This window comes from Lontra canadensis, unplaced genomic scaffold (genome assembly GCF_010015895.1).
Source record: "Lontra canadensis isolate GAN:19392208 unplaced genomic scaffold, GSC_riverotter_1.0 scaffold97, whole genome shotgun sequence".
Taxonomy (NCBI): domain Eukaryota; kingdom Metazoa; phylum Chordata; class Mammalia; order Carnivora; family Mustelidae; genus Lontra; species Lontra canadensis.
Window position 1 is genome coordinate 773,788 of NW_022631091.1, and position 11,132 is coordinate 784,919.

The window sequence follows — 11,132 nt, forward strand, 5'->3', positions numbered from 1 at the left end:
ATTGAAAGGTATAGGACACCTGGGTGGCTCAGTTGGTTAAGCATCTGCCTTTAGCTCAGGTCATGATCCCAGGGTCCTGTGATGGAGTCCCACATGGGGCTCCCTGCTCAGCAGGGAGCCTGCTTCTCCCTCTGCCCCTGCCCCCCACCCCTGCTTGTGCTCTCTCTGTCTCTCTCTCTCTGGCAAATAAATAAATGAAACCTTTAAAAAAAATAGGAAGGTAAACGTCAGACAATCAGCACCTTCCCTGACTATGCAAACTCTTCTCTCTTCACACAGCTACAATTTAGGCTCAGGACACCTCCTACAGCCTCTGCCCTGCTCTGACAATTGTCCCTTTTCCAGATGCCTAAGTATCGCAGACCCATGTGAGAGTACGATGTATGACAAAGAAACTTGCATTACGTATTCTTGCCTTGAATGGCTGTGCACCCGATATGCATAGACACGTGGAAGAAAGATTCCTTTTTCAGTTATAACTTGCCTCTATGGTCTTAGGAATATTTTCAAGACGTATTTGCGTAAAACACACTAACATAGGGGGTCAGCACGGACACCACATCAGAAAGAGCATCAGACGTATGTGCAAGGTCTGAGTTGGTGAGAGAAATCATGAGTAAGGATGGTTCTATCATTTTTTTTTTCTCACAAGTTAGTATCTCGAAGTTTAAAAAATAACTGATTGGATCAGTAGTAATCCATTCAGATAATCGCACGCAGCTTGTATTGTTGTGATTCAAATTCGAATTTGATTGTTTCATTTAAAGGGCTTCAGAAAGATACCAATAATTTTGGACTCTTGGCATAATGTCACTGAGATTTTTAAATTGCTTGATTTGAAAGATCTCCTATTTTTTAATACATTCATATATACGTCTATAATTGGTAATGACATACTGCATTCTCTACTGTTGAGACTAGCTGAAAGTTAAGGCCAATCCACCACAAAATCTATCTCTAGGCACTCCCAATATTCTGATTTATCCCTTTTCATTTCCGTTTTAAAATTCAGGTCAAGAGAATGAGTCATGTTTAAAATAGTCTAGCGTAATCACACACACACACACACACACACACACATCCATGTATATAAAAATGGACACATCTAAATCAGGCTGGTGGATTGTGTCAGTGTTGGTTTTCTTGTTGGGACGTCATCCTGGCGGGATGCAAGGGGTTCCCTCCCACTGGGGACAGCTGGCCGAGTGGTATACAGCAGCTCTCTGTGTTATTTCTTACAATCCCACATCCATCTACAGTTCTCTCAAAATAAAGAGGTCAAGAAAAGATGCAAGAAAGGGAACACTATGTTATATTGTCGTTTTGTTTTAAAGAATACGAGGATGCATCATGGGTCTAGACAGACACTCAGAGACCCGCCTGCATTCGTGTCCACACTAAGAGCCACACATACGTAGCTATCCCCTTACACACACGTATGCTGTTTCCGAGACAGTAACCAAGGAATCGTTCACGCTGATTGCTTCTGAGGGGGAAGACTACAAACCCAGAGACAGAACGCCGGTGTACTTTCCACGGAAGAACTCCCCTCCATGCCTGAACTGAGCGGTGGGCTACTGACATGACACGCTGAGAAAATAATTTGGCTCAGAGTGAGGACGACACAGTCATCTCAAACCCGAAACAAGCGAGAAAAGAACGAGAAGCGGCTGAGGACACAGGGCAAGCCTGGGGCGCCCCTCGAAGCCCCACGTCTGACCCCGCACCAGGGAGGGCGCAAACAGAGAACCCGCGAAAGCTCTTACGGCTGGAGACGCAGTAGGACAGTCTGCAGTTGATCTTCCTGAAGAGCTGCTTGTTGACCGGCCAGAGGAGGAGAGTGAAGAGCTGGATGGTGTTTATTATGAGCCCCGAGGCGATGAACACGTAACAGAAGACGAGATGGCACAGGAACTGAGACTTCAGCAACCCGATGAGGTCCATGGCGCGCGGTTGCTTTTATCCCGACAAATAAATACTCGCAGGAGAATCCTTCCGAAGGGGAAAAAGGCCCAGCACTCGGGACAGCGTCTAGAATACAAACCAATGATACATGTTACAAAAAAACCGTCTGTGCTTTTAGAGTCGGGGAAAAAAAAAAAAAAACTCTTAAAAAGATGCTCTGAAGCTTCAACATCTTGTACGTGAGCTGGTTTATTTGTATTCAGGATTTACATAGAGCTCACTCGTGTCAGGCCCGGTGTCAGCCCTTAAAATTGAATAGTTCCTTTAATCGTCCTAACGCCCCGCGAGGTAGTTGCTGCTATTAGAGGGGGGACCCGAGACCCTAGAGTTTCAAGCCACTTGGCCAGGGTTCCACAGCTTCTCCGGAGTCCTCCTGCTCAGCCACTGGGCCGGCCCCTGTCCCTGGGGCTCACAGCAGCGGCTGTGTTTCTGGGCCTTCCCTCCTGCTGCCATCTCTGCTTGAACACCCTCCCCCCACCCACTTCCTCTTCCCATCCTCCAGATCCCACGCCCACCACATCTCTTCTCCTGGCAAGCCTGGCCTGCGTGAGATCGGGTTGGTCCCTGGCGTGGGCTCTCCCTCCCGAAGTCCCTGTACTAGCATGCCACGGGGTGTCCTCTCCTGGCGCTCGTCCAGTTGTTTGCCTTCCCGCACTGCACTGTCACTTCTCCCGGGCACACAATTACCTTGAAAATCATCATTTTCTCCCCAACCATTGGAACAGTCATTGGCACATAGTTGGAGCTTAATTTGAAAAAAATGTATATATACAGGTGGAACACTTTAACAAAGGTGGGCAAGGAAGGGACTCTGAGATATGGGCAAACACAAATAACCAACAATGAAGGCAAGAGAACCACCCCCAACCACCCCACCCCCTAACACACACATGCACACACACACACAGTCACACATATTCTAAAATCAGAAAGAAACTCAAAACACACAAAGCAGCCAGACTCACAGTCTCCAACCCCAAAATGGCGTAATGATATGACTTCACGGTGTGGCGAATCGAGCCTGGGGGAAATTTGTAAAGGCAGGAGGTGCAAATACTCTGGTGGGAAAATAAATAAAGCTGAGGTGGTCAGGCATCGCAGCCTTGTGCGCCTGCAAGCAGAATCGCACTGCAAACCTGCCCAGAAATGAGCTCAAGCTTTAGGATGAACTCCCTACAGTCATAGCTGGGAGACCCTGGACTTCCCTGCCGTCTTTATTAATAACACAAAGGAATCTATGTAACAGTTTCACATCTACTTCACCATTTTAAGCCTCCCGTGAATCCCATGAATAATGAGTATTATTATTATCCCATTTTTCAGAATAAGAAACTGAGATGACTCATGGGTTGGGTGATTTGCCTACAGTTGTCACAGACCATAACTAATCGTAGCTCTCAGTTTTACTCCTGAGTTCTTTCTTGTGCACCTGCTTGGGCTGCTTTGCTCCTGGGGTGTGAACCGGGGGTGGGGGGGTGTCCTCTTGGGCTGTACAGAGCAGCCCGCAGATGACCCCAAACACAAAAAGCAGCGCAGCCTTCACTGAAGTTCAGAATCACAAGTGAGGCTCCAAGTGCGGAGCGGGGCTTGTGTCTGGCCACCCCGACTGGTTTTGAAGATAGTCTTGGACCGGAGGACAGACAGAAGGTATGTTCTTCCAGAACATTTACACTTGCTTAGACAGTCTGGAAGGTACACAGTACTCGTGCATAGTTCCCATACATTTCTGATGGGGGGAAATGAAAACTAACCTAGGCCTGCCTAAGCTGAGACACCCCACTCTCCCAGAAGGCCTGCTCTCGGGCACAAAGCCAGGCCCCTGCAGAGACTGACGCGCCACATCTCTGACCTTTCTCAGGCGGCATGTCCCACAGACATCTCCAGGTTGCCCAGCTCTTTAAGACACACCCGGTTCTAACATACCCTGCCTCTCGCTAACGAGCAGGCGTTAAGCCAGCAGCCCACTCTCCGTGCACTTGACTTCGAGGAGTGATGTACGTTGGCTTACAGTTTGGCGGCAGCGATGGCAGGATGTTGAATATTCATGTGTTTTATTCACTGTCCCTACACTAGCTCCTAAAAGCTTCCATACAATCTGGCCAGAAGAAGGATGGTTCTTCACTAGGATTCTGGGATCTAGGATTTGTGGGGTCCTCGGCAAACCCTCTGTGTGCTGACTTAACACTAAGAAAAGGAAGTCAGCTGGCATTGGAAATGCAGGGGATAAAATGCAGTCTTCCTCGGTGTCCAGGCAGGAGTAAGGTGTTAAAAAGGAAATGTCGGATTTTTTTTTCCTTGTAAAAGACAGGGGACCACCATGCCCCTGAGTAAAACCCTGACTAGCATCACGTGGAGCGGGGCTCTAATGCCATACCAGTGATGGTTCAGGGGAATCACAGGCAGGTGGGTTTTGGGTGGTTTGGTTCTGCCCGCACTTCCTCAAACTCCCTTCCTAGATTGGTGTGGTGCGGCTGAGTGTGGGTTCAACTGTCTGGGTTTAAAGTTCTGCCATACCTCTTACTGGTCATGTATCTTCAGGTAAATTCACTCTTCTGGGTCTCTCTTTCTCTATCGATAAAGAGGGATCAAGGTTCCAGGGAGGTGGGACCCTGGGGGGCTCAGTCAGGTAAGCATCTGCCTTCAGCTCAGGTCATGATCCCAGGGTCCTGGGATGGAGCCCCACATCGGGCCCCTGGCTCAGTGGGGAGCCTGCTTCTCCCTCTGCCCGTCCCCCTGCTTATGCACACTCCCTCTCTCTCTGACAAATAAATAAAAACTTTAAAAAAAAAAAAAAGGATTCCATGGAAACTATTGCTTTTCTTTTCTTTTCTTTTCTTTTTTTAACTTAAACTGATTCTCAATTGTATAGGCGAGAGCAAAATATAGGACTAGCCAAGGAACTGCCTAAAAAAGGAAAGGTTAGCAGTGCCATAAGGTTATTAAACAATTTTACAGACTTTATCCTAGGACTGATTAGCAAAAGAGACACGAAGCTAAATTATTTAAGGAGGCGTCTACTGGGTGAATATGTGTCGTGTGTCTTAAGTTTATTCCAGATGGAAGTCTGGGGGATCACCCTACTTGTATTGAATAAAAGAACCTTTTTTTGGAATGTGGCAATCAGCCAATTTAGTGCCATATGGAGACAAGATGGTATAAAGATTTTTCCAGGGGCAAACGCAGGTAGATTGAAAATATTTTAAAATATTTTGCCTCTTTCCCTCTTAGTTGGGTAGCTACCTAGAATGTTAGGGGGAGAACCTTTCCAGCAAATTCACTTCCGTTGTTTATGGGAAGCAAGGAAATGACAAAGAATTTTATTTTTCAGACGATGAGAGCAGTAATCAATGGAGTTAACAAACCAACAAATGACCACGAAGCTGTTGCCCTGTCCTGTTTCTTTGAACAGAGATATTTCTTATCATCAAGGGTAGCCGTGAGGAAGCCGTGTGCCCGTTATCTGTCGTGGGTTATTACACAATGAAGAGACCGACGCGGCCCTCCCGGCACTCACCCGCCGGCCCTGAGTGCCGGCTCCAGGCACAGCAGGTGCAGAATTCAAGCCCAACCCTACCGGGCATTCCCTTCCCACCTGTGCACAAGTGAAATCCGGCTGCAAGTGACCAACACAGGTCAGGTGTGAGGAGGGGACAGAGGGAAGAAGTGACGTGATCGGGGCTTGAAGCACAAGCTGGTTGTGGTGAGAACAAGAAGGGGGAGCACTTGCCAGATATTAAAGCTCAGGCCAATCACAGTCTGGTGAGTGAGGGGGACATCGAGGAGGAACTGCTGACACACGAAGACATTTTAAAGGAAACCATAGAGAACAGGAAAAAAAAAATGCCAGGAAACCAATCTGTATACATTATTTGAATTTTTCCGAAGGTCAAGTCTGACCCATGAGCTTAATACACATCATCTGAAAATTACTGAACCAGAGTTTTAAATATAGATGAAAAGCTCCTGTTACCAGGGCTCATAATAGGTTCAAGGAGAATAGGTCACTTCAAATTACCTTTACTTCCCAGCCACTGAGGGTTTAGCAGATTTGGAATTTAACTCATCATTTGACAAAGTCTCTGGCAGTCGTTGAGGGCACGTGGTTACCCATGAGTCTATGTTAAACTGGTTCCCAGCTGCTTGAAGCATCTGTCATTGATGTTGGAGGAGGCCCCTTATTCAGTGGAAGGAGTCTCCCTGTGTACCACCAGGACCTAAACCTAAAAAGGTCGTTCATACAAGGATGGGAGAGACCTAGGGGTTACACATAGGGGATGCTGAATGACCATGAACCAACTGTACAACAGACACGTTAAACCAGTGAGTACAGGCCTTTGAAGAACGTAAGAATAAACCGGGTGAAAATGGCCAACAAAGAAGCGTGATTCAGGTTTGTAAAATAATAATGCGTATATTTGTCTCTTTCACATCCCCTTCTATTTCTATAGTCATAGCCATCTATTAATAGTGGCTAGTTTCTGGCAGAAGAATTATGATGGTTTCTTTTTTCTCCTCTGCTCTATTATTCTTTTCACTAATGAGAAGGAGATCTTCCCCTTTCCGGGGCAGAGAGGTGGATGGACCCCCTTTCCAGCCTGCCTTGCGGTTAGATGTGGTCAGATGATGGACACAGGTGGTGCACGAGGGGAGAAACCACAGGTGGCTGGTGGAGAACAAGTACATCGCTCGCAGACTTGAGGAGAAAGGACAGGAGTGTTGGCAGCCCCTGGCAGGGGAGCGCAGAGGTGATAATCCAGCCCATGAGCCACAGACAAGCGAAATTCTGCAACGTGGAGGCCACCGGGGGCCACCTTGCATGCAGGCACAGGTGCTTGGGAAAGGCCATACAGCACAACCGTTAGAGACCAGGAAAGGCTAAGGGGACCTTTTGAGTTAGGCAGCTCCGGCTGGAAATCCAGGCTCAGCCACTTGACGGCTCTAGAAATCACGCCCTCGTCGGTGAAACCAACGTGAGGTTGCTGTGACGATCAAGGCTAATCAAGAAATGTAAATTCTGAGCAAACAAACCAAAACCTATTCTTTACATTCCCTTAGCAGAGCGCCTGTAACACAGGGAGCGCCCAAATAACGGGAGAATTTTTCCATGGTTGCAAGAAAATAAGGAGGCCAGGGGGAGCCGCTAAGATGTATTACTCTGGCATTTCTGGGAAAGCCGTGAGAGAGAAACCGACTTAGTTTTTCTCTCACTACATTTCCAGAGCCTGACATTATCTTTAATTTACCTTCAAGTGTGTTAAAACATTTCCTCCCCCAGCTGTTTTAATTCTAACCTCTCCTTTTCTGCGAGTGACTCAGACACGGGAAATGATGCGTTCACGAAAGCTCCCGTAGTCTTTACCTTCTTAACTCTGGAACAATCCTTGCAGGCGTGGGGATGAAGAAGTGGACCTCAGAACGAGAGAAAGTGCAAGCCACAGAGTGCTCGAGGCTGTCTCTAGCCGGGAAGTGAGCGGACGCAGAGCCGCAGCCCTGCCCACAGCAGCCTAGCTCCGCTCCCAGGGACTCCCGAAGCGAGTTCTGTGTGGTCAAGCAGATGGTGCCATAGGCCGCTGACCTCCTCCAGTGGAAACATAAGCAAATAAAGAAAGCTCGGAATGTCCCCACAAGAGAATTCAAACTGCATCGTCCTCCAAAAAGACACAGAGAGCTTCCACGTAAAGCGCTCAATTAGGCGACAAACAGGAGACCCTTAGTTAAGACTGACAGAGTCTGCCTCCGTCAGTATTCGGAAACTATGAAATAAACACGACCTTCAGTTACACTCGGGAAGAGAGAAAGGGGATTAGCTCCTACACTCGCGTGTGTCTGAAGGGCTGGCTTGTTTGCTGCAGTACATTACGGGACTGAACCAGGTCGGGGTTTTAGAAGAAGCAGGACTTTCTTCCAAAGAAATCAGTCCAAGTGAATTGCTAAAATAATACCCATGACCAACTTAGCATCATCACCGAAATCAAAACAACCCCTTATTTAGGCTCTTTTAACTCCAAACACCAGAACAGGTCACAAAACAGAAAAGAGAGAAAAGATTTTGTAAATACTAAGCCAACAAACCAAAACCTATTTTTTACATTCCAAAGGAAAATACTGAGACACCATGCTGAAAGAGACGAGGTCATGTGGGGCTCCTAGCCTCAGTGTGAGAACCACCACGCGGGCTTTTTAGAGCGACCTTACACATCTTCACACCGCTTCATCTAGTAACGTGGCTTCTGAGAAAACTCTCTTAAGGACAAAATTAACTTTTAGAAAAATTCTCTCTGCCCGAAGATCTTCAGCAAGTATGATTTATAAGCACCTAAAATTAGAAACTGCTTACATTTCCATCATGAGGAAACAATAAAGTGAATGATGGGAAACCCACACGGTTGAATAAGTATCACTATAATAGGTTTGTAGTAAAATGAGCGTATTTTCAATAGGCTACTATGAGATAAAGGACCCAAAATTTGATATACATATATATATATACATATATATATATATATGTATATATATATATGGTTCACAACTTTAAAATCAAGTATAGAAAAAGTACTGGAAGCAAAGAAAGCCTTAGGAAAACACTAACAGCAGTGGTTTTATGTATACGCCCCCTCCCCCACATCCAACACACACCCCCCCACACACACTCAGACAAGTCAGCCAACCTGGAGTCTGGGCTTGGCCTGACTCTTTCAACATCTTCCTCCTTAGGAAGAAATTGAGTAGGTGAGCTCTGAGATCCTTTACAGATCCAACTGCCTCTGGTTCTCATACAGAAAACCGATGCCCTCACCCACTGAGTTTCCTGTTATTTCAATGGGGTCTCCTCATTCAGGGGATCCGGCTCCTTCCCTCTTCCTGAGCTCCTGCACAGAGGGGCTCTCAAAGGGGCTCGGCTGACCAGATGAAAAGAAAAGGAAAACTACAGGGATTGGCAGAGAGCAGCGTGGACTAAGCAAACATGGGGTTAGCTGGTGAGTTCGTCTCTGCACCAGTACTTTCGGTCGGCAAGGCAGAGAATGCCCGGGGCCGCCGGCGGCCCCGGAGGAGAGGGACATGGATGCAGTCCCAGGGAAAATGAGTGAGGTGTGTTCTGCTCTTGGAACCATCAGATCCCACCTTCTCCGTGAGGCTGAATGAATTTCGTAGAGATCTCCAAGAGGGCAGCAACTAACTTGTGGAAGTCTGAGGCAGACACTTAGCACTCGGTCCTGACAAACAAGGATAAATTTAGTTTTTGGATTCCTGAGACTTAGATTGGCTCAAGTCCCAAAACAAGACAGGAGAGAAAGTGTTCTAGACCAAATGTAACCGTCTCTGGGACCATCTCTAACTAAAATAGCGCTCAGCTAAAGAAATCATCCTCATCACATGGTTTGGCAGAAGCCGATTACAATTAGCTTCCGTTAAAATTTGATGGCCCAGTCCTCTGTCCAAAATCCCTGTCCCGTACAGGATGTCCGTTAAACCAAACCAAGCTCAGAAGTCGTTAATCACGCTCAACGCTTTCCTTACATCCTCTGGGTGATAACCCAAAGGCTCTGTCCCCAAAGTCTAATTTTAGGGTGATAAAAACTTAAGTCTATAGGAAATCGAGGCATCTAAGTTTATATTTCATAGTTGGTTCTGAGTAGCTTATATGAGAAAAAGACATTCTGAAGAGGTTTTCTATCTAATCCAAGAAGACCAAGACTCAGAGGCAAACACCGATGGATAACCTAGGCAACTTTTTCTGTCTGGAGAACAGAGACGGGAGGAAATTAAATCAGATACTCTCTAAGGCCTTTTGTAGCTGTAACAAGTATGAGATGAAAACGTCCAGAGGCAAACAGGAGATTTTCTGAGTAGTAACCGGTGCAACGGGACCCGCACGCCAATGTTCTACACACATTACATCATTCCCTGTGACAAAAGCCCACAGGGGAGTCACTGTTCCCCCATTTTATAGATGAGGAAATGGGGTTAGTTAGACTAGGGAGCAGGTAAAGGTCAAAGAGTAAGTAAATGTCTGAGACCCAGGCTCGGGCTCTGACCACTACGATGCTGCTTTGGACCCAGGAAGCCCGAGGTAGCGAGGCTTCCCATGAACCTGGGCCTTCAGAACACCATTCCGTATTTCGATTCATGGTCCCATTTTGGACATTGGGGTGACCCTGAGTTGTGAGCAACCTCCCAGCCGGTCAGTCCCCCCGCAGCCTCAGTCATACCTTCTTTCCGGAGCCATGTCGGACCTTTCTAAACCCCAGTCCAGCTCTCTGCGGTCACAGGGCCACGGGGGGCTCTGACCTCACAGCGTGCATGCAGTCTCAGGGAGACCCCCGCTGGCCACCTTCCTGACAGCCCAGAGTGTGCGAACTATTTTGCTAGGGACTCAGTGGAAAATGCGTTGTTACATGATGTTCAATTTCTAGAAGTTTCCCGAAAGTCCAGTACCATGAAACCAAAAATGGAAGTAAAATGAGGGCAATTAATCTTCCAAACAGGGAAGCATCGACATACCTGCTTTAAGTAAGAATATTCCAATTAATAAGGAAAGCTTTTCAAATAGAGAAGGGAAACAGGACAGATGTTTGCATGGAAATTGGTGTCTCTCTTTCACGGTTGCCGCTGCGGGGTGGCGGCTGCCGGTCAGTGACACACCTGTGACGGGGGACACGTGTGGAAATACGTGGAAGCTGAGGATATCCTGGGCACGTATCCCCTCAGGCCTCTCCGAGCGGGGAAATGGCCCGGGGCCAGCTCTGGGCCTACAGAAGCAGGCGTGAGGCAGATGCAGCACCAGCTGGCACCAAAACACAAAAAAGAGAGCTTTATTCAGTATATAAACCACCTCCTACTCTAGTCCTCCCATCACCAAGGCAACGTGGTCAGGCCTGCGGTCTCACGGTGCCCACTTCTCTCCTTCCCACACGGGCCGTGACAAGCAGCATGGCCAAGCCAGCCACGGAGCAGCTCTATGGGCAGACGCTGGGTTTAAATCCCCACTTACTGACTGCGTGACCTTGGGCTTCTCATCTCGCCTCAGTTTGTGTGTCTGTGTGATGGAGGGAATAATCGCCTCCTTCCAGGAGTGGTGTCACGCTTACACGCAGAATGCACAGAAAGAGAGCACCCAGCTCCGCCGGCAGGAAGGAGCTCTTTAGTTCAAGCCGGCAGGTGCGCCC

General features: G+C 47.6%; 1 protein-coding gene across 1 annotated transcript in view; it reads right to left on the minus strand.

Annotated features, from left to right (window-relative positions):
* Positions 1 to 10,192, minus strand: part of AGPAT4 (1-acylglycerol-3-phosphate O-acyltransferase 4) — a 66,051-nt gene extending 55,859 nt beyond the window's left edge. Inside the window, exons 1-5 of the mRNA XM_032837243.1 lie at positions 10,176 to 10,192; positions 7,325 to 7,543; positions 2,444 to 2,630; positions 1,980 to 2,031; positions 1,767 to 1,861 (exon numbers count right to left, since the gene is read on the minus strand). Coding sequence (XP_032693134.1) covers positions 1,767 to 1,861; positions 1,980 to 2,031; positions 2,444 to 2,630; positions 7,325 to 7,543; positions 10,176 to 10,192 — 570 coding nt within the window. The remainder of the gene's footprint in view (positions 1 to 1,766; positions 1,862 to 1,979; positions 2,032 to 2,443; positions 2,631 to 7,324; positions 7,544 to 10,175) is intronic.
* Positions 10,193 to 11,132: the final 940 nt, after the last annotated feature.